The sequence below is a fragment of the Natrix helvetica genome, assembly GCF_964273705.1.
Source record: "Natrix helvetica genome assembly, chromosome: 2".
NCBI classification, from domain to species: Eukaryota; Metazoa; Chordata; class Lepidosauria; order Squamata; family Natricidae; genus Natrix; species Natrix helvetica.
Window position 1 is genome coordinate 97,930,941 of NC_138552.1, and position 27,504 is coordinate 97,958,444.

Consider the following 27,504-nt stretch of genomic DNA (forward strand, 5'->3'; position numbering starts at 1 on the left):
TCAGCCTTCAAGTAATCAGCCACATTGCAGGACACCACTGTTGACGTGGAAGCCAATGCCACCACTGTGGGCACCTGCAACGCCTCAGAGAAACTAGGTTCCATGTTAAAGAATCTCCTATCATGCTGCTGGGGTTAGGAAATGTTCCTGGCTTTTCCCACTGCTTTTAAACTACCTATAGGAACAACTGAGGGGCAGGGATGTCTTCCTTCGCTGGAGGAGGCTCTGAGTAAACTCGATCCTCCGGCTTTTTCTCCGCACCACCCTCCTTGGCACTCGATTTAGCACCCTCCGTCTTCTCTCTGAACCTGATCCCCTGCCATGGAACCTTCGCTAGCCAGAGGAGGAGAAATAGGCTGGCGCACCTCCAAGGGGGAAGGCCTTGGCCTGGCCTGAGCAGTGGCACCCCCCCCCCAGGGACCTTTGCCACCATTGCAGGTCACACAGAACCCTTCTGTAACCCAGCAGAAATTCCATGTGAAATTGCAGAGAAGATAAACCTCTGAATGCTTGCTGGAAGCTGCTCCATGTCTCTAACGAAGGAATACTCCTTCTCCTCTTGTGCACAGTCTTCAGACTGTGAAGCCAATGATGGCCTGATGGGACTATCCCCCCTGCACTGAAAAGGATCCCTTAGATAGGGGCCCTGTTCCACCATGGAGAATGGGGGAGGGGGAAGGTGAAATGTCCCTGAGATACACTGGGGAATCCCCCCTGTGAGGAGACCCAGACCTGGATCTAATGGGCGATCTAGACCTCAAGGGAGAACTAGGCCTATCCCTCTGTTCAGCTCTGGACACCTGCTTTTCCAGGGCCCTGTGCCTCTTTTCCTCATCCTTCTGCAAGGCCTTGGAGGATTTTCCAGCTGCTGCAGTTTTGCTCAGTCTCACAGAGGCTGTGGGTCTCACTTGGGCCCCACTGGAGGTTCCCTCCCTAGGGGACAATGGGGGGGAATCCGGCCTCTCCTCTGCATCTGCCACGGCACCAGGTCAGGGCTCCACCAGGCTAAGCCCGCCAGAAACAGCAGCGACCAAAAAACAGCTTCCTCCAATCACTCATGGCCTCCACGCAACGAAATCAGCCTCTGGTAGACCTTTCTGGCCCCTTTTGCAAGCTGCGCGGCTGCTGGCAGCACCACGCGGCACGCCACACACTCCTTCCTGTCCTGCGCTGCTCCGGGCCTCCTGGCGTCGATCTGGGCCCACAGGGCCTTGCTGCCGCCACCGCTGCTACAGAAGAGATGGCCACCCAGGAAGGCAGGGATAAAAGTGAGGCTTCGTAATAGCCTCTGCCCCAGCCCATGCGGCCCACAGGAAATTGAGGCCCCAAAATGGCCACCGTAATGGCGTCCTGCCTCTATTGCCCCAAGAAACAACTTTTAAAGCCCTTACCGGCGGCTGGGAGCAAGCCACACCAAGGGGAGGCTTCCAGGTATCAGATGGAGGCAAGGCAGGGAAAAAGAATTTGCAAGATGGCACTGGATTGTTTTTGGAAGAATCAGGAACCAAAAGCAACCTGTCTTTCTTCAGCCAGACAGAATTGAAACTGGGAACCAGAAGCAAGGAGCACAGAGGCATGGCTTCAAATTAACTCTGTATCGAGGCCAATTGGACATCACAATACCCAATCCTGGCTAATCCTGCAAAATTCCTCTGGAAAATGTGGGACCACACAATAATCAACATTCATCCCCCAACATAAAAAAAGTCCAAACCAACTACAGTATCTCAAGGCCAATCCAGGAATATTTCACTGTCATTGCCTTTCTTACAATCACAAAGAATATAACGCAGTTCCACTGACATCTCCATGCTGCCAAATCTTCATTAGCTGAGCAACAGTAACTAAATAGTAGTTTAACCAGTGCCAAACAGCTGATTGTTGTTCCTGTTATGTTACTGGTGCCACTACTGCTTTGGTGATCCCATCAGCTTCATATTTCCAATCAACTGAGAGACTACTCCAGAAAATCCATGTTTTATCAATTGTCAAAGCCACAAAGTGATCAAATATCATCCCTACTCAGAGATAACTCTGCTGTGATATCAGGCCTTCTTCTCTTGTACCATCACTTTCACAAACTTTTATTAACTTGCTGCAAAACTAATCATTTGTGTGAGCACACATATCACCTCAGTGCCATTTTTTTTAAAGGTTCCTGACTCTTTTTTTTAAAAGTGCCTATTTGCCCTTCTGTATCTTTTGTCATTACCATCACTGTTGATAAGTCACAGTGTCATTCACTCATTATGCTAAATCCAAGATACATGATTTAATGCCCCAGGGCACAGGGCATCTGTATAGGTTGCAATTAAGTTCTAATTTTTAAAGTATTAGAAACAGAATATTCTGGCTCTGCTTTGATTTCAATCACCAATCTTTCTTTAGGCTTAACTTTCAATTAGCTGTCCCTTATATTTACAGTGGAAATATGCCTTAGTCATAATTAAATATAGTTCTCTAGAGGTCCACTTACACTTTAGATATTCAAAACTTCTTTGGATGCAAATAGTCTGATCTTGCATCAGATGTACCTGGAATAATACCTGGAATAATTTCTTAGGATATCTAATGCCATGACATCTTATGTAGAGTAAAGATGTGAGAAACAGTGAATTTTTGAATGTTTTCAAAAACAATTCCCATGATTATTTTGGGTTGTGTAACATTAATATTGCCATAGCTGTAATAAAAAATATCTTTCTGCAAACAACAGGGCATCATCTTGTGAGCAGGTCAAATAGGAAAGCAATTAAGTATATTTGCATAAGAGCTAACTTGTGTGAAAGCAGCAAAGAGATTCTAAATTTCAAATGATTCACAGGAATGGATGTAATTTACACAAAAGTATGCACAAGCCTCCAAATATAGAAAACATCTGGAAAAGAAATCCCTTAACTAAAACAGCAAGGTCTAAACTTGTAATAAAATGTTTTACTTATTGTTTACTTAATCTTGTGAACCAAAATGACAACATCAGGCTAGAAACGAGAAGATCATAATTTCTAGCCCCACCTTAGGCACAAAGCCATCTGGGTGACCTTGGGCTAATCACTTTCTCTGGGCTCAAAAAAGGAAGCTATGGCAAACCACTTCTGAATAATCTTGCCAAAAAAACTTCAGCACTTATCCAGGCCAGTCTCCAAGAAAGAATTAAGGGGGGAAAATTGAAATAGTAGTCCTTAGATTATATACTTACTTTTTTTCTGTAAGATCTAGACCACTGTTGTCTATTCCCTCTATTTTTACATTCTTCTGTCCACAGATATTTCCGTAACTATCATATCCTGAAATCAATCTTGCAGCTGCTCCAGTAGCTATTGAAAAGCCACAAATAAAACCCTGGAAGAAATAAATTGAGAAAGTTTTCAGTGCCATGCTCTAAGAGAAATGGCATTTTCAAAACTATGTCTTCCTGTTAGATCGCTATATAAAACTTCATTCCTTTTTCTATTCCAATTTCATTCTCTTTCCTTTGAAATACTTTTTTTTAAAGTAAAAGCATGATTGCCCAAGAGAAAATAGGAAAATCAGGTGTGTACATCATGATATCTATGACATGCATGTTGTAAAATTAGCATCCAAGAGAAATCCATGCACTAGACCCATAGATACAATGGATTTATAAGTCCAGGTTATCACGTCTTTATTTATGGCCTTGAAATTTGAATATATTTTTTTGAATCAAAGTACTATAGAGAAGCTCAGATGGTAATACTGACTAGAAGTGCATTTGATTAATCACATTTAATCACATGTTGGTAAGGATCTGACCATTATTATCTATACTCTAAGGAATTCTATGCTGGAATAGAATTTATTTGAGATCTTTCAAATAAAAAACACAGCAGAATATATCTGAAAGAAATAGGGCTGTTAGCTCATGCTACAGTAACTTAGATTGGGACTACCAATTTATTCTTAATTTATTTCGTTATTTATTTTGCAAGACTGCCTACTAGCCATGTGATTTGGGGTGGTGAACATATTGTGCTGAAACAATAGCAAAATCACCAACAAAAACTAAAACACAGGAGTGTTTTGTTGGTGATGTTACTGTTGTTTTAATATGTAGTGTATTTCATAAAAGTGGCCCAGCACCTATTTGATCTCAGAGGAGATGTTGTTCCACAAAGCAGTTATAGTAACAAAGGGATGCTATTCTCTGCATAAGATGACACTTAACAAAAGTGATCTGAAGCTGTCTCCTCTGTTGGTCCTGGTGGGATGGACAGAAATAATTAGAGACAAATGGTCTACAGAAAGTAAATCTTAAACTCAAATACTAAGATACAGATAAGATATATTAATCTCACCCATGTGTTGAAAAGTATCAATTTAGTATTTTAACTTGGCTGCTTAGTACAGCACATATATACAAATAAATGAATCTTCTGACAAGTTGTGAAATCATCATCCAGTACCTGGTGGGAAGAAAAAAACGTTCCTTTAGATGTCTTTTGTTACATACCATGCCAATGCAAAATAGAATGAACAGCAAAAGCCATGGGATATCTGTGCAGCTGCGATCCTCCAGAGGCTTCCACTCTCGTTTGGAACTCTGTAAGTTTGGAATTGAGACAGGGAAAGAAAAAGGAAAATGAAGAAAATACAATGGTTATGAAAATCTGGAACAAAACATGAATAGAATGCTTTGCCACTGGAAATACAAATGGTTACTATAAGACTACTGAAGATTTCACACTGTTTTGGCTCTAACTCTGCTAGGTTTCATTAATTAAAAATACTTAGATATTATATTTTTATTTATTTATTATGCACAAAACAATAATGAATGCAAATGGTTTAAGTCTCAAAAAGATAACAATCCCATTTGCACCAGCCTGGATGAATCGCCAAAAATTCATTAAAATCTGCAAACCAATCAATAGATGAATTAGAATGAATATTCATTTCAATCACTCCATACTTTTTTATCTTTCTGCCCGAAGTTATAAACATGTAGAAGTACAGTTAAGAGACTTTCATTTCCATGATCATCTGTGTTCCATTATTCATGTATACATATACATTGAACTCTCCATAAGATATCAAAGAACCACATAAACTGAACACAGCTTCCTAATCGTGAAATGTCATAAAGGTACCAAATATATTTTCAAGATTTTTCTACAAGAAAGAAAATTTACTTATTTAAACTTTACAAGTTTTGTATAAAAACAAAAGGAAAGAAAAAAAAACAAGTTTCTTCTTCAACCACAGAGGTGATCAATGTCTATTTATTCCACAGGATTCTTTTTTTTTTTTACCATTTTCCAAGTGGAAATTGGATGATCATTATTGAAAATCTATTCTAACCTGATCCAAATGATGTAATGGTATGCAAATCATGTGATTCATCTATTAAAACTGACCTTAGTGAAATCAAGTAACAACCTATTAACTAAGTCTTCAGTGAAGCACAGGGCACATTCATTCTGCTAAATTCCAATTAGTTTTAGCTTACTATATTTATGAATATAGTCACAGTGGTTTGTAAATGAAGTGTATTGAGGAAGTGGGGGGGGGGCATAACTTTTATTCATTTAGAAATAGATGGGTTTATTTATAAATAAATTAGATTTTTATGTCAGCTATTGTCTGATATATGTTATAGAAGTACTATGGGCTGAAATCATGACATATAATCAAGATATTTTGAAGAGTACAAGTGGTCCTCAACTTACAACCATTCATTTAGTGACTGAAGTTACAACAGCACTGAAAAAAGTGATTTATGACAATTTTCACACAAATGTTGTGACAACCCATGTTTCAACATTCGGTTACTGCCTGAACAAGTCCCTGCAGTTTATTTGGCAAAGTTTTTTCCCCCAGGAAAAAAACCTTTTCCCTCCTTCATAGGATGAATGTGCATGACACTGGCCCAAGTGTCACCCAATTGACTTTCTCCCAATTGACTTTCTGCCTAAAGAGGGACTAGAACTCAAATGTCACCCAGGCTTTAACCTGATACGTTAAACACTACACCAAGCTGGCTCTCTTGATATAAATACACTATATTGCCAAAAGTATTCGCTCACCTGCCTTTACTCGCATATGAACTTACTGTAAGTGACATCCCATTCCTAATCCATAGGGTTCAATATGACGTCGGTCCACCCTTTGCAGCTATAACAGCTTCAACTCTTCTGGGAAGGCTGTCCACAAGGTTTAGGAGTGTGTTGATGGGGATTTTTGACCATTCTTCCAGAAGCGCATTTGTGAGGTCACACACTGATGTTGGACGAGAAGGCCTGGCTCTCAGTCTCCACTCTAATTCATCCCAAAGGTGGTCTATCAGGTTGAGGTCAGGACTCTGTGCAGGCCAGTCAAGTTCATCTATACCAGACTCTCATCCATGTCTTTATGGACTTTGCTTTGTGCACAGGTGCACAGTCATGTTGGAAGAGGAAGGGGCCAGCTCCAAACTGTTCCCACAAAGTTGGCAGCATGGAATTGTCCAACATGTCTTGGTATGCTGAAGCATTCAGAGTTCCTTTCACTGGAACTAAGGGGCCAAGCCCAGCTCCTGAAAAAACTCCACACCATAATCCCCCCCTCCACCAAACTTTACACTTGGCACAATGCAGTCAGACAAGTACCGTTCTCCTGGCACCTGCCAAACCCAGACTCGTCCATCAGATAGCCAGATGAAGTGCAATTCGTCACTCCAGAGAACACGTCTTCACTGCTCTAGAGTCCAGTGGCGGCGTGCTTTACACCACTGCATCCGACACTTTGCGTTGCACTTGGTGATGTATGGCTTGGATGCAGCTGCTCGGCCATGGAAACCCATTCCATGAAGCTCTCTGCGCACTGTTCTTGAGCTAATCTGAAGGCCACATGACATTTGGAGGTCTGTAGTGATTGACTCTGCAGAAAGATGGAGACCTCTTCACACTATGCGCCTCAGCATCCGCTTACCCTGCTCTGTCAGTTTACGTGGCCTACCACTTCGTGGCTGAGTTGCTGTTGTTCTCAAACACTTCCACGTTCTTATAATACAGCTGACAGCTGACTGTGGAATATTTAGGAGCGAGGAAGTTTCACGACTGGATTTGTTGCACAGGTGGTATCCTATCATAGTTCCACGCTGGGATTCACTGAGCTCCTGAGAGCGACCCATTCTTTCACAAATGTTTGTAAAAACAGTCTGCATGCCTAGGTACTTGATTTTATATACCTGTGGCCATGGAAGTGATTGGAACACCTGACTCTGATTATTTGGATGGGTGAGCTAATATTTTTGGCAATATAGTGTATGTAAACTTTTCTTTTTAGTAGTGCATTCCACTGCAAACACTATCATGATAAGTTTTTTTTTAAGTAGTTGAAAAAAGACAAGAATCCAAGAGGCTAAGTGATACGTCCAATAACTGTAGCAGCTTTATTATGATTACTGAATAGACAATGGCATGTTCAAAAAAGAGGGGAAAATTAAAAAGTCAGATAAAATCAATTCATACTATCTTCACCTAGAATTTCAATGTTGTATATCATATTATATTCATTGCCATCTTTATGATTAAACCCATAGATAATACTGCTCTTCTATCTATTTAAGCAACTTTTTCTTTAAGTCACTAAGGAGCTGAAATGAAATCACATATGTGATAATCGTGTAAGATACTTTTACTCTTATAATTATACAAACCAAAGTACCTTTAACATTTCATTTATGAGCATCACATAGTTTTAATCCAAATGTTATTATTACTTGTTCTGCAGTCTGGCAGTAGCTCATTTTGCCCCATTACTACTAAAGCACCATAAAAACGGCAGCTGACAACCCTGGCCTGCAGCCCAAATGGATTTCCGCCATCCCACTCTGCATAAAAACATGAATAAGCATGATAGTTTTTCTCAACTAGTTGTCATAGTGCAACTATTTTCTGTTAGAAGCACTATTGCTAAAATATGCAAACTGATGTAGTCTTATCCACTAAAAATGTCAAATACAAAAAACATTTCTTATTAAATTTTTGATACAAATATACTCAGTAACTACTGCACGTTTATACTTGCAGCTTCTTCAATGTTTTCTGTTTGATTAATCTTTCATCCCAAGACCACATTCATCTGTACATAAATTGGGGGGGGGGGGGTTGTCGGTTGTAGCCAGGACAATTGTTCTCTCTCACGCTCATGCTCCCTTGTTATTATTGCCTTATCTTTTTCTTCACACTACCTCCCATTCCTACTTCTATGGAAGAAGCAGCGTGAATTGGGGATGCAGGAATAGATTACTTTAGCCTTTATTTCCAAAACGTGTAAGAGAATCTAATCAAGTTAACAGTATAAATAGTGACAAAAAACTGTTTATCACAACAGTATAGTCATATAAAATGAAACATAAGAGCCAAAGACCAGGAAAATTTCAAGCTAACTAATTTTGTTTATTTGTTTGTTTAGAATACTGGCACCTGACATGAAAAGTATTAAAATTTCAGAACCCAAGAATATCTTTTGAGACACAAATATATAGAGTTCAGGGGGTTTTTTTTTGTTTTTTTTTTGCATAAGTATCTGCTCCTCTGCCCAAATCCATAACTTAAGAAATGCAATTTAGAATTGGAGTGAGCTAAGAATTTTTTTAAGTTCCTAATCCTGTCAAATAGTTAAAAAGAAAGCCAGAAACCCTTGCTGATACACAGTCAGCCATTAGATTTTTCTTTTATCCATCTTAAACATATGACAATTGAACAATGAATCTACTACACAGTTCACCTTTCACTGCTAGAAGAATGCTCATATTAGCAGCATCCACAAGGTGTTGGTTATAAAAATCAAGATGGCGGCTGCAACAGCAGGACTGAAGCTCTGCCCTTTTCTACATGCAAACAAAGTTGAATGTGCAAAAACATTGGCCTTTTTTGATCATTCAACCACAACCTCTGTCTTGAATTTTTTGACTTAGCTGGAAACTCCGCTGTCTAAGATCACATGTGAGAAAATTACAGATGTGACAAAAACCATGCCTATCTTCGTTGTTTTTCTTTTAGAATTTTCTTTGTACAGGCCCATTTATTTTGGTCTAAAACTTGTTATTTGCAAGAATTTCCAAACCTGACAGTTCTTAAATGTCTGACAGTTTTCTTTATTTCAAACACATTTTTTTACTTCTCTTTTCTCCAGTTAGAAAAGTTCAATATGAATTACTGCAGTTTCTGCAACTGGATTTACAACCATTTTACTTTTTAGTAATTTTCAATAAATTGGGATGAATTCCTATGTTCAAAATAAAAAGTTTCTTTTTCTCTTTTCAGCTCATGTGCCTACTGTTATGACAGCTCTGCATATTGAAATACATAGTACAGAGAATGGCACCATATTTTTACTTTTATTTTTAATTATTTTCCTTTGATTAAAAACCTTTAGATTCTGCTGTGCTATTCTATGGGAAATATTGACAAAACAAATTCATATAACATTGTATTACAAAACATCATTCCATCAAAGAATTGCAATATCATATTTATCCAAAAGGAAATGGAAGTTTTTAACCCTATAATTATATTCTGAGTAAGAGATTGCTTTATAGTCACGAAATAAAAGCAATGTGGAAGAGATACTTAGCTACAAATAATGCAAGCAAGTGGCTAGAACAGAAACACAAAAACGGACGAGCACTATGCTATAGTCTTTTTTCATTTAAAGATTATACACAAATGTGTGGCACAAGATTAGATAGATTAAATAGAAACTTATTTCTGTCTGAATGAAAAGTTACAGAAAATTTAAATGCAATCAGTCCACATATTTGTTATCTTTGGGACATACTATATACAGTATAAATAGGCAATCTGTAGTTCTATGTAGGAAAAAATATGGCGTTCCTTTGAAGAAGTAAAACAAAGGAAAACATCCCTCTTTCCTAATTACTTTCCCAGGGAGTTAAAAATAATAAAACTGTCAGATCAGCCATAAAAGACAGAAAGCCAAGGAATGATGATAAACCTAGAAGATATTAGGAGCAGGCATATGCTCTGGAAACCAAGGAAAGTTTAAGATAAACTTCTTAAAATGAACCTCTAGAGCCTAGAAAGTAACTAGGTTCATAGAATGTTTGTTCTCTCAGTAGAGTAAACCATTGTCTTTCTAGTACTGCCCCCATTATATCATACAATCCACTACCTAACTGACCTCACTGACTCACAAAGGACTGTTATATCCAATTATATCCAATCAATTACTCTGCTGTATCAAATCAGATGTATGCAGTATTAAACCTTGTATAATTCTGCACGGAGAGGTTGCATGATCCCTGCCTTACCTTATTCTTTACTGTGATTACTTGCCTTAGAAAAATTACCTGCCTTGGAAAAGAATTAAATAAGATAGCATTTCCAGTCTTCCTATTATTTAAAGAAATTCTCACCTTTCTATATTGATTTGATAATGCTGGCCAGAAAACAAATAGAATTTGAGGGTATGACATTGCACTTAAGAATATATCACTAACTACTGAAATAAGACTGGGAAAATATTTGTACTATATTGATTTGTTTTATACTATGTCATATCACAAATATGTGCTCACATATACCACCCATTTTTCAATAACAGTTGAGTCAACCACATTATTTTCTTCTCACTATTAAGAGCATCAAGCTGAAAGCTTGACAAAGTAAGACTATATCAATATGGAAGAAAATAGCACATATAAACATTCAAAGTATTGAAAAGCAAAATCAGTTTATTTTAATTTGGTAAACCAATAAACTTATCTTTTTCTTTCCTGTGACTTTGAAGAACTGGAGACTGGATTTAGATGGAAGAATACAGTTCTGCCAGGGCAAAAGGCTGTACTCCAAATAACTACTCAACCTCCCATCCTTTTAAGAATTCTACATGCATTGCATAGAATTACAGAATCCAAATGTGAGTAGATCAATAGGTACCACTTTGGTGTGAGTGTGACAGCATTCTGTGAGCCCAAGGGTAAAATGCTCTGAAATCTGCTACTGATTCACTTGCGAACCGGTAGTTAAAAAATACTTTAAAAAGTAAAAAAAAAAGTTCCGATGAGCAGTTGTGTGACAATCAGCTGTGCCATGCGATCGTTGGAACTTTTCAAAAAAAAAATTTTGAAGCAGTTTTTTACTACCGGTTTGGGCAAACTGGTCACATGAGCAGAGAAAATGTCTTTGGACAATGCTAGCTCCATCAGTCAAGAAATAGAAGTAAGCACCGCACCCTAGAGTCAGACATGAGAGGCCAGGGAAACATTTATATTTAGAGTCACATAGTGTAAATAGCCAAAAAGGCTATTTAGTTCACTTAGTGTCCACTCCTACTTAGTGGAGGAATCCAAATTAAAGCATCCAAGACAGAAGAATGTCTAGGTCCATATCAACTCATTCGAAGAAGGGCAGTCCACCACTGGGTAATTGGTTCCAGACAGTTTTTTTCTAACATTGAGTCAATCTGCTTTCTTGTAATTTCAATCAATTGTTATGCCTACTTTTCTTTATGACAACCTTTCAGGTATTTGAAAGTCTTAGCATTTAGGACACATTCTGGCATTATCATATCAATAGGAGTTATTCCAGCAATTCTGGAAAAAATATTTTTTTCATAGCTAAACATTTTAGTCCCTTCAATCACTTTTCAGAGGACCTAGAATGGAAGCCTTAGAATAAATTAACTCTCAGCATAAGAAACGTTTCATACAGCTAAAATATTGACTCTTTAAGTAACCATTTGTGAATTCATACAAAAGGATTCTGTGATGACACTGAATTCTGAAACTATTTCATTTGGAACTTAACTTTTAAAAGGACACAAAAATGGTTATCTAAAATTATCTAAAAATGATTGAAAACATCCGGTGACGGATCCCCCATAACATGCTATTGCAATGCTTAACATGCTTTCACAGTCAAGAAATTTTTCCTTAGTTTGGATCTCCCTCTGAAAAGCTTCAGCCACACAGTTCTTACCCTCTGGAGGTTTGGAGAACCAACCCAAAAAGCTCTAATGTATGACAAAACTTCAAGTATTTCATAATACATCTTTTGGCTAAACATACTCACAGTTCTGACTGTTTAATAAGATTTAGCCAATAGAAGTCTCTATGGATGGCAACTGTATATGGTAATTCTAAGAAAAGACACAGCTCTGTTAAGAAAATGTGGTTATGTGAAAGATGTGGGCCACTAGAAACTCTTAAAATATCTACAGAGAATCTAATTCCAAACATTGCATAGCCCCTAGTATTTACTATATACTCCGTAGATTACAAAGTACCGTATATAGTCAGTATGTTCACACCATGATAATTAGTTATGACAAATCCTTCATCTATCATCCAATGTAAGTTTTATCTAACCCAATTAAACTTGCAGAAAACTATATTCTATTGAGGAACATGCTCCATGAGAGTTAATTTAGAAATTTGAAATTATAGTAAGAGACATTGATAAAGTAATACCATATCACCTTAATAGCTAATCTGAAGTTTCCCTATCTGATTATCTATTAACAGAAGCAAGGGATATGCAAAATCTTCCATGCATAGAACATGGGTTGTTCGTATCAAGCAGAACATTTTGGTCAGAAAGACAGAAAAAGGGTAAAACTAAAGACATCATCAAAAGGGGGGAAGGATAAAGTAAAAGAAAGATGCTGGGAAGATTGGTAGAGGGACGGAAGGGTTACCTGTATATGCCATGCCTGAACTATGGACATTGAAGACAGCAGCAAAGAGATAGGAAATGGAAAGTATTGGCCAGGGGAGAGAAACAAGAAAGGACAAATTGGATATGCTGCACTTGAAGTCAAATTAATTACTGCTGTTCCTGTTGTTGTTGATGATGATGATAATGACACTGTCTTTGGCTTCAAGTGCAGCATATCCAATCAGCCTACCCATCTGTAATCCTCCCAGTGTTTTCCTTTCCCTACCGCTATTAACTGTTGCCACTGGTATCCTTGGGGTAAGCAAAGACAGGCTTGCTTGAAGACAAAGATGTAGACTTGCTTGAAGACAAAGATGTAGACTTGCTTGAAGACAAGGATGTGGCTCAGGAACAAAGGGAAATTAAGGTGCTGCAAAGATCAGCAGGCTGGCCATGCAGAAGAAGACGAGGAGAAAAGAAGAAGACCCTGCTTACCCCCACAAGAACACTCTGAATCTTGATTTGTCACAAGAACAACCAACATGTTCCAGTATCAGTTCTATCAAATTACAGCCTACCACAGCAAATCAGAATGATTTGCTAAAACACTCAAATGTATTTATTTGGGTTTAAAACAAAATACTTTCCCCCTCCCCTTTTCATGCACATCCAGTTCCACAGAGCATTTCAGCTAGTTGAACTTCAATTCCCCAAAGAGGTATTTTGTAAACTTCAGTTCAATTGTGTCTGATTCGTGTGTAAAAAAATTAGGGCCCACCCATCTCCTAGAACCGGGATGGCGAATCTATGGCACGCGGAGCCATTTGTCAGGGCACGTGAGACGTTGCCCTGTCAGCTGGCCAGCGGGCATGATCTGCAAGTTCAGCATTTTTAAAAGTTCAGCATTTTTAAAAGCTATTTTTCACCCTCCCCAGGCTCCAGAGGCTTTATAGGAACCTGGGGAGGGTGAAGAGCCTCCCCGCCTCCCCCCAGAGGGCCCTCCGGAGGCTTCAGGAGCTTCCCTGAGGCCTCTGGAGCGCAAAAAACCGTCCCTATGGGCAAACCGGAAGTTCGGGAATGGGCTTCCAATTAGCTCGTAGGGTCGGCTTAAGCCCTCCGGAGGCTTCAGGGGGCTTCCCTGAAGCCTCCGGAGGACTAAAAACCACCCTATGAGCAAACCAGAAGTTCCAGTTTGCTCGTAGGGTGGTTTTTAGTCCTCCGGGGCTCCCTGAAGCCTCCGGAAGGCCTTCGGGGTGGTGGGGGAGGCTGTTTTTGCCCTCCCCAGGCTCCTATAAAACCTCTGGAGCCTGGGAAGGGTGAAAAAGGTATGCAAAAAATGGGAGGAGCCCCTCTCATGCACGCATGCGCACTGGGGAGTCATGCATTGCATTATGGGTGCGACACACCCGTGCATGGCCCCCCCTGCATTCCCCCCCTTATGGCACGCGAGCCAAAAAAGTTTCACCATTGCTGTCCTAGAAGAATGAAATATTCTAGGGAATATTCAAAAGGCAGAATATTATATTTTCCTGGATGAGAAAAGGAGAAACATGTTTTTAGAGACAAAGCAGCTCCCTGCCCCCAACTTCAGCTCCAGGGTGATGGGATTAAGACCTTCACCCTCAGGATATAATAGGATTAGCTTCATTACATCAGCACCCAGCAAGATTCAACCGAGCCTGGGACTCAAGACAACCTACAAAGTTACCCCTGCATGGCCCCATGGGAGTCTGACAACCAATCAGGATACCTGCCCTTACACAGGAACAGGAAGCTCCAAGGTGGGGCCCAAGAGAGGGTACAAATTTCTCTGTGTCTCTCATCCATGTGCTCAATTGCCAAGGACCTCAAACTATGTGGTCCTGTCCACCATTAAACCATCTTTCCAATCAGCCTTCATGTTTCCAGTGTCTTTCTTCCCACTTGGAACTGAACCCAGATGGACATTTCTTCCAACACTTGGAACTGTCTGGCTATGGTTTTTTTTAGCAAGGTTCTTAAGAAGAGCCCTTGCCTCATTCCCAGGGATGAGAATGAATTAAAGTCACGTAGCAGGTTTTGTGCAAAACTGGAATTCATGGTCTGTCAGTTTCTAGCCTTATGTCTTTACCATTGCACTGTCAACATTTCTTAATTGCAACAGTCTGCTGTGAAGTCTGCATAGGCACCAGGAAGGGCATCCAGCCAGTAAACGCTCAGCCCCAATCAGTCTCCCACCCCCACCCCGTAGCAAGGAATTGCAGGGTCATTAAAAGAAAAAAAAACTGTACAGAATTTCATGAATAAAAAAATGCAAAACAAAACAAGCAGTGGATCTAATAATGTCTGAAACATCATGAAACATTTCCTCTTCAGAAAAATTTATATATGAAAATGAATGAACCATCCAGTAATGCTAAGATTGGGAAGGAGGGACAATATTCCAATAGAAAAAAACCAAAATGTTTTAGAAACAAACTGCTCCATTTTGCACATCTTTGTGCAAACTACTCAATCAAATTGGTTAGGGTAATACAATATGCTAAATAAAAAACTAAAGAACTCATTATAATTCAGTGCAGTGAATAAATCCAGGAAATGTTATGCTGTCTTTGGAATATTGGGAGGATAATGTACAAGTAGATGGTTGAAGTAGAGGTTGAGATGAAATGTACTGCAGAATATTAATATTTAATGCTAAACATGTTCTCTACAAAACAGCTAAATAGTCTTGTTCCTGACAGGAGGGTTTTTAATTTAGGGTAGAGAACAAAGCTGCTCCAAATAACTATTTTGTTGTTATCACTGGTTAAGATAAACATTCTTTCTCTTTTAATATTTTTTTTCACTTTTTGAAAAATGCCAACCCATTATCTCTTCTAGATTCTGTCATGTCCAGATTTTTAGATCTCAAATGTTTTCTTTCTCTGTTTGTCACTATGTTACTTCTTCACTGGAATATTTCCAATATGTCAAATACTATGTTAATTTTGGTGACAAAATCAAATTAATTCAATCCTTTATTTTAATATTTATCTGGTTGTCACTGGCAACAAGAAATTTTACTTAAACGACAGGTTCGGCAGTACAAGCTGAGTATCATGTCTATAATACAATCAGACATAGTAGAAATAATACCAAAGCAGTTGAAGATCAACTGCAATCAACAACTGCATGGACAGCTGAACTCAGGTCACAAAAAGGAAGAAAAGTTTGCTTGCTTCCTATATCTAATTTTCTATAGTTACTGAAGAAATGGCAACAACAATCTTTTCATTGTTACACTAGAAAGAATTCTGTGAACTTCAGAAGTCAGTATTTGTCTACCATTTGGTTATATAAATACATGAAAAGTGCTTATTTCATTTGTTTGTTTTATTTATATCCTGCCCAAGTCAAGGCAGCATAGAGGTCCAATCCATTTTCCTCCACAACAACCCTGTGAGGTGGCTTGGGCTGAATAAGAGTGACTGGCCCGAAGTCATCCAGTTGGCTTTCATGACTAAGGTGGAACTTGAACTCACAGTCTCCTGCTTTCTAACGTGATGCCTTAATCACTAGATCAAACTGTCTCTCCCTTTATTATCTTTTTATTAGGGATCTATGCTAAAATTTGTAATTAATGGAAAATATATCTTCAACATTAAAAAAAGTTCTAGGTCAGCATGCATAAAATCATTTTCTACAACTCAGAAACCCATCCATATTTATTTATTATTCAGCATGTATTATTCTTTTTGTTTTGTTTTTTCAAGTGAGTGGATGAAAGAGAAAATGGATGTCTGGGTATATGTGTTTCTCTGTATGTCACATATCTCTTAAAACCTTGAACTGATTGTTCAGAAATCAGTCTCACTGAGTTCAAAGATTAAATAGCATCCTAACTAGTCCCACAGATTTACTGGATTAATTTACAAAACGAATCTATCTTTCTAATTTAGAAAACATGGATTACACCAGTGTTTCTCAAACTTGGCGACTTTAAGTCCTGTGGACTTCAACTCCCAGAATCCCCCAGCCAGCATAGCTGGCTGGGGAATTCTGGGAGTTGAAGTCCACAGGACTTAAAGTCGCCAAGTTTGAGAAACACTGGATTACACTATAGAAGTAACTTATAAGTAGAGGAAATGTAAATCGGGGGTAGATTTCATATGGAGAAACATACACAGTCCATCAAAATGTTTAATAATGGATAAGAACAACTACTTAAGGCTAGGACGTTGTAAATAATACTATGAAAAAAGACAGTAATCTGAACCTAGAATGACTTGCTTAGTATATAGCGTTTTAGAAAAAGTGCTCTGACTAAGTTAAGTATTTTGCATATTTTAAAGTTATTATTTGGCTTTAAGACAGCCGTCCACTCAAGTGGACTCTGATTTCTATTAATATATTCTACTATTTTTTATGACATGGCTATTAGACGTTAAAACCAAAGCCATTCATATTTCTCCTTTCACATAAAGAGGGGAGGGCCATTTCAAATAAACAGACAATAAAGCAAATCCCTGTGTTTTGCTAACAAGGATCCAAAAAGGGAACCTTATTGGCTCTAATGGCTCCCCTGTTTTATGTGGCTTTAAATCTTACTTATACACATATGGGGCGATCACATATTTAACAACTGCATATTAATATGAAAATTTATACTTGAATTTGAAACACACATTCTTAATTTATTATATTCCTGCTGTGAATGTTGTAAGATACTTTAACACAGCATAGACTTTTATTTTCTTATCCTCAAGAATTATTTTCCAGTTCCATTTGTAGTTGGGGTAATTTTAGACACCTCTTTTTAAATACAATTTTAGATTTTGACTACCAGTCGTATCTGTGAGAGCCCCAATTGTGTTTGGTCCAGTAGTTAGGCATTGGGCTAGAAAACAAAAGATCATGAGTTCAAGTCCTGCCTTTACTACGAAAGCCAGCCTTGGCCCAGTCACTCTCTCGCAGCCTAACCCACATCATAGAGTTGTTAGGGAAAATATGAGGTAGAAGTTATGTTGGATATATTCATATCTTTGAGTTATTTGAATAACAATGTTTCCCCAAAAATAAGATGGGGTCTTATTTTCTGTTTCACCCCAAAATAAGCACTTGGCCTTATTTGGGGGGAGGTCTTATTATTTTTGAGGTGCAGGAGGCGGCAAGCATGGTCACCTCATGCTTCCTGCTGTGTTGCAAAATTTTCAGGGAGGCTTATTTTTGGGGAAGGGCTTATTTTAGAGCATGCGCTCAAAAGCCCGATTGAGCTTATTATCCATGGAGATCTTATTTTCAAGGAAACAGGGTAATAGTAGTAGTAGCAATAGTACCACCGGGACTTGCAAATTGAAGTTGAGCGAACTGGGGGGGGGGGGAATTGTGTGTTGTCCCGGTTGTAATTGGAGCCCTTGGAGCAATACCTAAAGGGCTACCTCACTATTTGGAAATTCTAAATTTATCGGACTTGAAGATTCTGATTCTACAAAAAACTACCCTACTTGGAACAGCTTCTGACGTTACCTAAACAGTTCTTAGGTCCTTGGTTAGGACTCGAGCTGTTGAGCTACCAACCAGCCCCAAAGGGTGTGAATCTCACCAAAGATTAACCAGTAGTAGTAGTAGTAGTAGTAGTAGTAGTAGTAGTAGTAGTAAAGGTGGGATATAAATAATTGTTTAAAAAAATGAAAAAATGAATCAGATAAGAGCCAAGCAACTCCTAGTGACTTATAATGTCAAGATATTGGAAAATGATAAAAACCATGCTGCAGCTGCACTGGTTCTGACCACACCTTGAATATGGTATCCAGCTCTTGTCTCCTTAATACAAAAAAGGACACCGGGGAACTGGAAAGAAGAGCAACAAATATGGTAAATATTTGGAAATATGGAGGCTAAATCCCAGAATAAAACAGTTTGTAGCAATTAGGTATGCTTAGCCTAAAGTAGTTAAGGCTGAGGAGAGACATGATAATAGTCTTCCAATGAACAGATGTCCCCGGGCCAGAAGGGTATATTTATTTTCCAGAACACTGGAAGATAAGACAAAAATCAGTGGGTGAAACCTTTACAGTAAGAGATCCAAAGTTGCAACAAGGAAGAATTTCCTAACTATCAAAGTTACTGATCAGTGGAATAGCCAATCTACTAAAGTCATCGGCATTCCATCACTAGAAATTTTCAAGATTCTTGCACCAGACAGAGAGTTGACTTAAAAGATCTTCAATGTCTTTTTTAATCCTATAATTCTATGATAACCATAGTATAGGAGAAAAATAACAGGTTGGCAAACTGTCTATCTGAAAAAATTGTATTGCAAATATAAATATACATAATATAAGGTCTAGGTCTTTTGAAACAGTAAAACACTTTCAGTACACATACATTACATTTCTACAATTTTGAATACCCTTTGTAGAAGTTCATTCATACTGCACTGTTTCTACCATCTTTAGTCCTAAATGAGAAGTGGCAGAAGTCAAATAAATAGCTGGCAGAGTAAACTAAATAATATAGATTAGTAGCAAAGAGAAAAATAAGAACCAAATAGCAGAACTTACACACTGTGTATATGCTCACACACATGTGCATTTAATCCCTCCAGTAAAGGAAATTTCCAGGATACTGGATTGGGGAAAAAATCTTTGATTTGTAAATTACATGAGAACTTTATATTTTCTTTTTCTGCAGGAAACATCTTTAGATATTAAAATAATAAAATAATTTCTCCACTGTTCCTAATAGCCCTATACTGCAAAGATTTCACAGTTAAGGACTTTACAAAAGTGTGCAACTATTAAAGTATGTGTCATATGACCCCACTTTTAAGTTTAAAACACAGAAATACTTGGGATTTCTAGAAAAAATAAATTTAAGCTCTACTGACCTAAGCTAGGTTTGTTTGAGGGTGGTTTTTTTTTTTTTTTGCTTCCAATCAATTACATCTGATTCTCAGAGACTGCCTAGATAAATCCCCGCAATTTCTTTGACAAGGTTCTTTAGAAATGGTTTGCCATGGCCACCTTCCTAGCCCTGAGAAAAAGTGACTGGCCCAAAGGCACCCAACTGGCTTTGTGCCTAAGGCAGGAATAGAACTCATTTCTCCAGTTTCTAGCCTAGGGATATATGTAACTGTTACACCAAATTGGCTTTCTTAAATTAGTTACCGGTAAATTAAGTCAAATAGTATCCCAATTGTTAGGCAATGATAATAAATTATTATCTTGGTCTCCAAAGCAATATTGGGGTGTGACAATATATTTATAGACATATTCCTTGGCACGAGTAAACTCTCCATCCTTCCTGATTTTTTAGTCAATTAAAAAGCAACCAGAACAACTGCAACAAATGGCAAGCTTCCATGTTGTAAAACATGGAAGCTTCAAGCATGGCCTGTACTATAATGCCATCAATGCCTCTGGGTTCCCGAAGTACAGTATTCTTAACAAATAAATTGAAGAGTGAGTGCTGCTCAATGGATTGTTTGTCGTTTGATATGTTGGTGTTTTGTGTGATTGGTGACACTCAAATTGCAATTTTGAGAAAGTATCATGCACTTGGTATTCAAATGTTCTCATGGAGCCCACAAAGTTAGGGACTCCTGAATTTTCTGTTTCATATAATTTTGTACCATACAAAATTTCTCCAGAAAGCAAACTAGCATCTGATCATCAGGGAATGAGAATAAGATTTATGGCTATACCTTATCCCTTTAAGGATTTCAAGATTTGCTTTTCTTCAGTGACTAGATTAATTCATTTATACATTGAGTTTATCACCTAACAAATATACTGTGAGTGAAGACTGTTGCTTTCAGACAGGCTTGAACCTTCCCTTTCATTTTAGTCATTACAAATATGTTGCTTCAAGGTGAAATTATTATATTTAGGATGTCATTTTCAAGAAAGGAAGGGAACTCATCCAGTGATAGTATAGATATGAATAAAGATATGTATGTTTCATTTATGTTCTACTTTTCTTCACAAAGAAACTTCCCATCCCACTCCCTGGTTAAATTCAGAATGTTTATTAGAAGAGGGATTTCAGCATTTAAAGAGATTACAAAAGTATTAAATTGAAAATTGGATTTTTAAGATTTAACGTATTACAGAATTTATAATAACTGTTAAAGATTATGTGACTATAGGGGAAAAAATCCAGCCATGGAAACTTAAAATGAGATTTGACATTTTGCAAAGTAGAAAAATAAAATGGCAGCAGCAAAACTTGATTGAACTATTTCCACAGAATGAATTGAGTAGGATAGACAATGTTTCAAATGAAGCTGGATTAAAAAATAATAATATCAAGATAAAGTTTAAAGTATTAGGAAAAAACAGAGATAAAAACAGTATGTTGAGATAATTATTAAGCTGCTTTATGTGAACAGATACAGATTAGGAAGCTGTATGAATACTGTTCTAAATGCAATGGCAATTTTTCCAACAATTTCCCAGCAGTCATTGAATTCAGATGTAGATAGTTTAAATATTTAAATATAAATCAGGAAAGTATATTTTGAAAAGTCCTTTATACTCTTTATATTCAAGATTAATATATATGGAACACTGAAGGAGTGAAGCATAAAGAAAAATGGAAAAAAAATCAGTTAAGGGACAGAAGGTATGAACAAAAGGTTCAAGAAGAATTGATGTAGCATATACTACCTGCAGAAAGCTTTGTAATAAGCACAAAGATTGAACTGGATGCAGTTATTATTAGTGAATGCACAGAATAGATCAGTGTTTTTCTTTACAAAGGTGATGGTCTAAGTAAGAAAAATCTAGCAATTTGACAGAAGTGACACTGGCAAATAGGTCAAAAGACAGGGAACCAATTCAAGCTGAAGTGAAAACTCCACAAGAAAAGAAAATCCAATGTGTTGATAAACTGGTATGGAGGTAAAGAATTGGAAGGGGGGGTCCTAGAAAAGATAATACACAGGCTGAACAATTGATGCTATGGTTTAAGTCAACACTCATCAAGAATTTGTTAAAGCTAACTAAGTCATTGCTGTTTTTCAGTCATCTCAGAACAGAATTAATGGAGGTGACCAGAACCAAAATCCCATCTAATAGCTCATTATCTGCTGCCGCCACATTGCATGACTATTTACAGAACTGCAAAATCCAAAGCCACAGAATGCACAGTCTCATTATTGAAGTACATGAACACTATGTAATGGACACTAATGCAAGCAGTTTGTTTCAGAAAAATCAAACAAATGATAGCAAAAGAAAGGCCAAAATAATTCAACAGGCATTTTGACAAAGAGGAAATAAAAAATATGTACATTTGGTACTAAGCTCAAAAATTACTAACTAGTTCTCATTTGTTCATGTATTAAAACAACAAGTTTAAACTAGCAAGAAGGAATAGAGTATTTTATGATCTACCACAATGGCTTGACTTCATCTTCAGAGATGATCTGATTTCTCCATCTTACATATATCCATTCGACTAAGACATGGTAATCATCACAATGCTGATTCGTTATACATTTAAAACCCCAAAATTTGGAATGTGGAATATCTACTACATCTAGTTTCCAACCACACCCAAATATATGAAGTGTTATTATGTACTAAAATACCAGTTCCATGTTTGGATTGAAGTTTCTCTCTACAGCCACTAAAGAAAGAATACGTAAATGAAAAATGAAAGTGGGACAGAGACAAACTGCTTTTTATTTAGAGGCACAGGCACAGAAAATCAGAGAAAGTAGTCTGAAACTAATTAACTCTGCCTATCATTGGAGAAAGAAAATTTCCCATAGCTCAGTAAAACATTGTGTAACACTACAAAAATACCTGGAAGAATCAAGAGAACATACCTGCAAAGATAATTATTTCACTTGAGATTACTCCTCCTGGAAAGGTTTTTAGTGCCTTTCTAACAACTTGTGCCCATAAATACTAATCCAAATTAAAAAATACGTGCTTGCAAAATATTTGTTTTGAACTTTTTCTAATGTTACATTTCATAAGCATTCTGATGAGTGAGAAAGTGTTTTGAACACAAAATGGATAGTTTTCAGTATTTTGAAGTTGGAACACCTCTACTTCCAGCAAGAAAATGTTAGTGATTGAGGGCTTCAATTGTTCAATTTCAACAAATTCCATCCTCATACTGAATCAAACTAAAACTAACCCTCAACAACACATGAATGAATCAAATCAATGTGTTATGACTTGTATTCTTATTCTGTGCAGACAACTATTAGAAAAATTATACATACAGAGGTTATTATTAGGATAACCGTTCCTGAGTTCTTAAGGGCACATAAAAGACAACTGGATATTGGAAGAAAGCAATATGATACAGGAACTGCAATGTTTCACCTTGACGTAGGTAATCCTCACTGGGTTACAGCTGTAACCTACTGATCAGACACTTTTGCAAGATAAAATGGTCTTATCATACCAAACATATTGAACTTAAAAGAATTGTAGGATATTGATGCGAGACAGATTTGGAAGTAGATTTGCCCAAATTAAAGAAAAGATAGTTATGAATTGATTTGTCATCGTCGTCATCATCATTAAGACTTGCAGAAAGGATATCAAATCAAATATTAGGTCATTATTAAACAATAATATAAAAAGCAAACTAAGAGCAGAAGATTGGGAAGGAGGAAAACAAAAGATACTCTTAATACCCCTAAGCATATTCAAAATAAGGCATTTCAAACCAGAGGCTTTCTACTGAGCAAAAGATGTTCTAAGATTCCACACCCAGAGGAAAGCCAAATGTGGAACAAGCAAGCAACAGGCCAACAAAAGTTCAGATTCTGGTTCAATGAAGGACAAAGAACTGAGCAGAAGCAAGGATACCAAAAGCCAACACTGGAAGATGGGGAGGATGCTAAAGAAATCAGACAGCTGTCATCTTTATCTTACTAATTATTAGATATTTTTTTTGTTTAGTAGGGAGAGCGGGGAAGAACCCCAAAGGCTTTGCGGGACCAATGCTTTCCTAGCGTTTTATTTAATATGTGTTAGATATATTTGTCACACCGTTTTCTACCTTAAGCAGAGCCTACCTTTGTCAAATAAAACGAAGGTAGCAGGTGGTAGCAATCCGACTCACATCTTGTGCTCGATTCCGGATTTGCAACCCCAGGAAGCGGCTCAAGAGAAGAGAACCAAACGTGAAAGGAGAGCAGATAAGGAGGGGGGGGGTGGCGATTCAGGAAGTCCAGGGCACTTTTTCCAAAACAATTTAGTTTTAGGTGGCAATAAGTTACTGGCAGCCCGTCGTAAGGCGGGGAAGAAAAAAGAGAAATCCAGATAAACAAAACCAACCCGGGGGGGGGGGGGGACGACTCGGTCGGGAGATAAACGAGGTCCCCCCCAAAGGACAGAATCCGGGGGGGGGGAAATCCCCGACTAAAAATAAATAAAGAAAACAGGATGCCAGGGCTGTGATTGTCGAGAGCCACTCTCCCGCGCTTACCTGCGAGGCGGCGCTCCCGCAGCAGCCCATGGCGGGCTCGGGGCTAGGTCTCTGTCGCGAGCTCCAGGCATCCAAGCGCCGCGGTCTCCCGGTCGCCCGCCCGGCCCCAGGGCAACGGCGGCAGCGAGGCGACGGGGGGAAGGAAGGAAGGGAAGGGAGGGGGGCGAGGAAGGGCTCCTTGCGCCGCCGGAGGGGCCGCTCGTGAGCTCAAACCACCGCTCCGAGTCCGCAGCGGCGCCTCAACACCCTTTCTCTGAGGCGGCGGCAGCTCCTCGTCCCTCACCCCTCCACCCGCATCCCAACGGCAGCGCCGCACGGCGCCTCCGAGGGCGGGGCTAGGGATGGGGCGGGGGAAGGCGAGGAGGAGGAGCAGCCCCCCTTCCCCCTCCCCCCAGCAGGCAGCCGGCTAGCTGAGATTCCGCTTCGCTCGGGCTCCACCAACCAGGCTGCCGCGCGACCTAGAAACAAACCCGGAACGACGCTGCCGGCGTCGCGGGAGACGGTCGAGCTGAATTAGGAGGAGCGCCAGGACCGACGCCGACCTGCCCGCTGAAATGACTGCGGTTCAGGCGAAGGACTCGCTGGCACCTCCGTAAGGGAAACCTTCCCTGGTGCTGTCCCCTGCTTTAAAAGTGCCCGACTCGCTTCCGGTTTGTATTTCGGTGGTAGTACCTCTATTTTGTGTTTCCCCTTCTTACCTCTCCGTTGTGAAGAAGGTTAGGGCGAAGTAATTAGCGCATAAACTTATAAACTTTAATTATTTAAACTGCAACTGTATCTCCGTTTATCAACGAGTTAATCACAGGCAAATCAATAGGATTTACTTCTGAGCCAGGGCTTGTTCTATTGACCGTTGTTATTCGTTTAAATCCCCGAGTGACCTTGGCCACTTTCCTTTTCCTGTCCTTCATAAAGATATGTATGTTTAGATCATATGATGACCTTTATATCACCCTTTGTTGCTACTCGGAAAAGCTGCAGAATAACCGAACAAGCAAGAATAGCTGCACGTACACACCTATATAGCAAAATACGGCAATTCGTCCAGTGACCAGGTTTGGAAAGGAGAGAGAGTTACTGTTTCTGGTAAATTAAAAGTAGGTATTTTACATGTATTATATGCCATGTTTCTTTTCATTTTGGAAAGAACGTTCTGGTTAAGAAGAAGAGGATGAGGATGAGGATTAAACTTGCATGCCTGACTCTAGATGATTGAGTGGCTCACAACAACGAATTTACAATAAAATAAAGATAAGCTATTATTAATATTATTAAATAAAAGATTATTGCCAAGAAAAGGATTGAAGGTATAGCAAAATGATAGAGTCTCTCCTATGGAGATTATGTCTAGTATGTGACTGAGAGACCAATTGGGTGAGATAGAAATGAAGTAAAGCATAAATGGAAAGAACATGTATGCATTTCATTTTTATGCACAACCCAGTTGCAATAAGATTTCCTGGAAAACAACAGAAAGAACATGATTGCTACAATCGGATGGATGGATAGATAGATGTTATGAATAACCCAATTTGAATAAAGTAGTGTTTTTTTCTGAATACATAGTTCTATAGTACCATAGATGAGCAGCTAGAATTATATTTCTCCTTTTCGTTTCCTTTTTCAGTTTTTTCAGATAATCAAGTTTCCTCAGAACTGGAATAATTTAGAGAAGTGCTAAGTACAGTTATTCTATACTGAATGAACTAGCTCAGAAATGAATAGAAAGGTCTACAGGTCACCCAAGTAAACAAAATGTTTAAAGAATAAATACTTTTCAGCACCAAAATCTAGGCTTTTAGTACTATGGCATAGGTATTTAAGATGCAAGTAGGCAGCTTGGTGTTATCCAGATGTTTGGTCTACAAATCCTGCATTTCTTTGTCAGTGGCTATAAGAGAATGGTACATGCTATTCCAACCAGTTTCTTCAAGTCAATATTACATAGTTTGCAAAATTTAACTTCAAAAGATTTGTGGTTTGGGCTAAGACACATGCTGCATTTGTTCACTCAAAAATAATTTTCAAAAGCAACTAAAGCAAATCTTTTAGACAAGGAAAGCTGAGTCCTTTTGGATAGCACTACAATGCTATTATCCATTGCAGGAGCCAATTTACAGTATAGTATCTTAAAGAAGTGCTGATTACATTTTCAACTCTGCTTTGGCAACAAAGCAGAGTAGAAAATCTATCCATAAAGGGGGAGAAGAAAGGTTGAGTCCGGAATGCTTCCTTTGATGGCATTACTGACAGCAGCAGAAGTCCTTGTTGTGGTGGACTTGGGTTAGTATGGGTGGGTCTATGGGACATAACAGAGATACCCTGAGGTAAGATGGGCAGCCAATAAATTAAATAAATAAGCAGGCTATAATTACCTTTCATGATGTCCAAACAACAAATAAGTTATGCAGAGATGCTACATACCAGTAACGTGTCATGATTTTTGACATAGGCATATTGATGAGAAAGCCCAAATGACAGGAAGTATAGCAAATGTTTTTACCAGTCCATCACTTTTCTGTAAGACTGGTAAACCTCTGGCCAAATATGGTGTTAAAGTAGAAAATATGGTACAGTTGCACTACTTTTTTGGTACTTACTTGGGATGATTCTCTGCATAACTAACACAGACCATGCAAGTGAAAGGAGCCGCTATATTACCTGTATATGGCAGCTGAAGTTCTTGAACTATTTAGTGCTAGCAGACCAATGCCTCACCTGAATAAGAACCATTGTGTGTTGTGTTCCAAAACATCAGCGTTTTCATATACACAAGGGACTGACAGAAGGCTAAGACATGCTTTGTAAAGCAAAGTGCACTCAGTTTTTATGTGAGAAGTTTATTTCGGGGGGAGGGGGGCGAGTCCAAAACAAAATGGTCATGAAGATAAGTGACTGGTGGAGTGGAGCAGTGGTGAAATTCGTTTTTTTTTTCTTTCTACCAATTCTGTGGGCATGGCTTGGTGGGTGTGGCAGGGGAAGGATACTGCAAAATCTCCATTCCTACTCCACTCCAGAGGAAGGATACTGCCAAATCCCCATTCCCACCAGATTCCAGGGGAAGGATACTGTCAAATCCCCATTCCCACCCTACTTGGGTCAGCCTGAAGTGGTATTTGCTGGTTCTCCGAACTACTCAAAATTTCCACTACCGGTTCTCCAGAACCTGCTGAATTTCACCCCTGGAATGGAGGCGTTACAAGAATGAAATAAAGTGCTGGAAATGACCTCAAAGCTCCTCTTATGTCAGCAGAAGTTGCAAACATTTTTTATGTGAAGTTGGAGGTTAACCTTGGAGTAAGCCAGGGGTGTGATCAGGATGATTGATGACCTCCTTTCAGTCTTCACACCAAAGTAAACAGCCTGTTCAGCTCTGTTTCTATATTTCTTGCTTCTAGTGGTCAGTTTATATACTGTATGCCAATGGTTGCCGCATACAAATTTGAACTCTAATAACAGCCCA

At 38.7% G+C, this 27,504-nt stretch overlaps 1 protein-coding gene and 1 long non-coding RNA gene across 3 annotated transcripts in view; one reads left to right on the forward strand and one right to left on the reverse strand.

Moving 5' to 3' along the window:
* The window catches only part of SLC44A1 (solute carrier family 44 member 1), a 93,743-nt gene extending 69,400 nt beyond the window's left edge, over positions 1 to 24,343 (reverse strand). Inside the window, exons 1-3 of one of the 2 annotated variants that reach the window (XM_081944071.1) lie at positions 24,042 to 24,340; positions 4,472 to 4,561; positions 3,200 to 3,342 (exon numbers count right to left, since the gene is read on the reverse strand). In XM_081944071.1, the coding sequence (XP_081800197.1) occupies positions 3,200 to 3,342; positions 4,472 to 4,561; positions 24,042 to 24,071 (263 nt within the window). In that variant the 5' untranslated portion in view covers positions 24,072 to 24,340. Of the gene's footprint in view, positions 1 to 3,199; positions 3,343 to 4,471; positions 4,562 to 24,041 lie in introns of both variants that reach the window. The other variant, XM_081944070.1, reaches the window with a different exon arrangement.
* Positions 1 to 27,504, forward strand: part of LOC309387537 — a 482,764-nt gene that overhangs the window by 374,032 nt on the left and 81,228 nt on the right. The gene's annotated exons all lie outside the window — the stretch shown is intronic.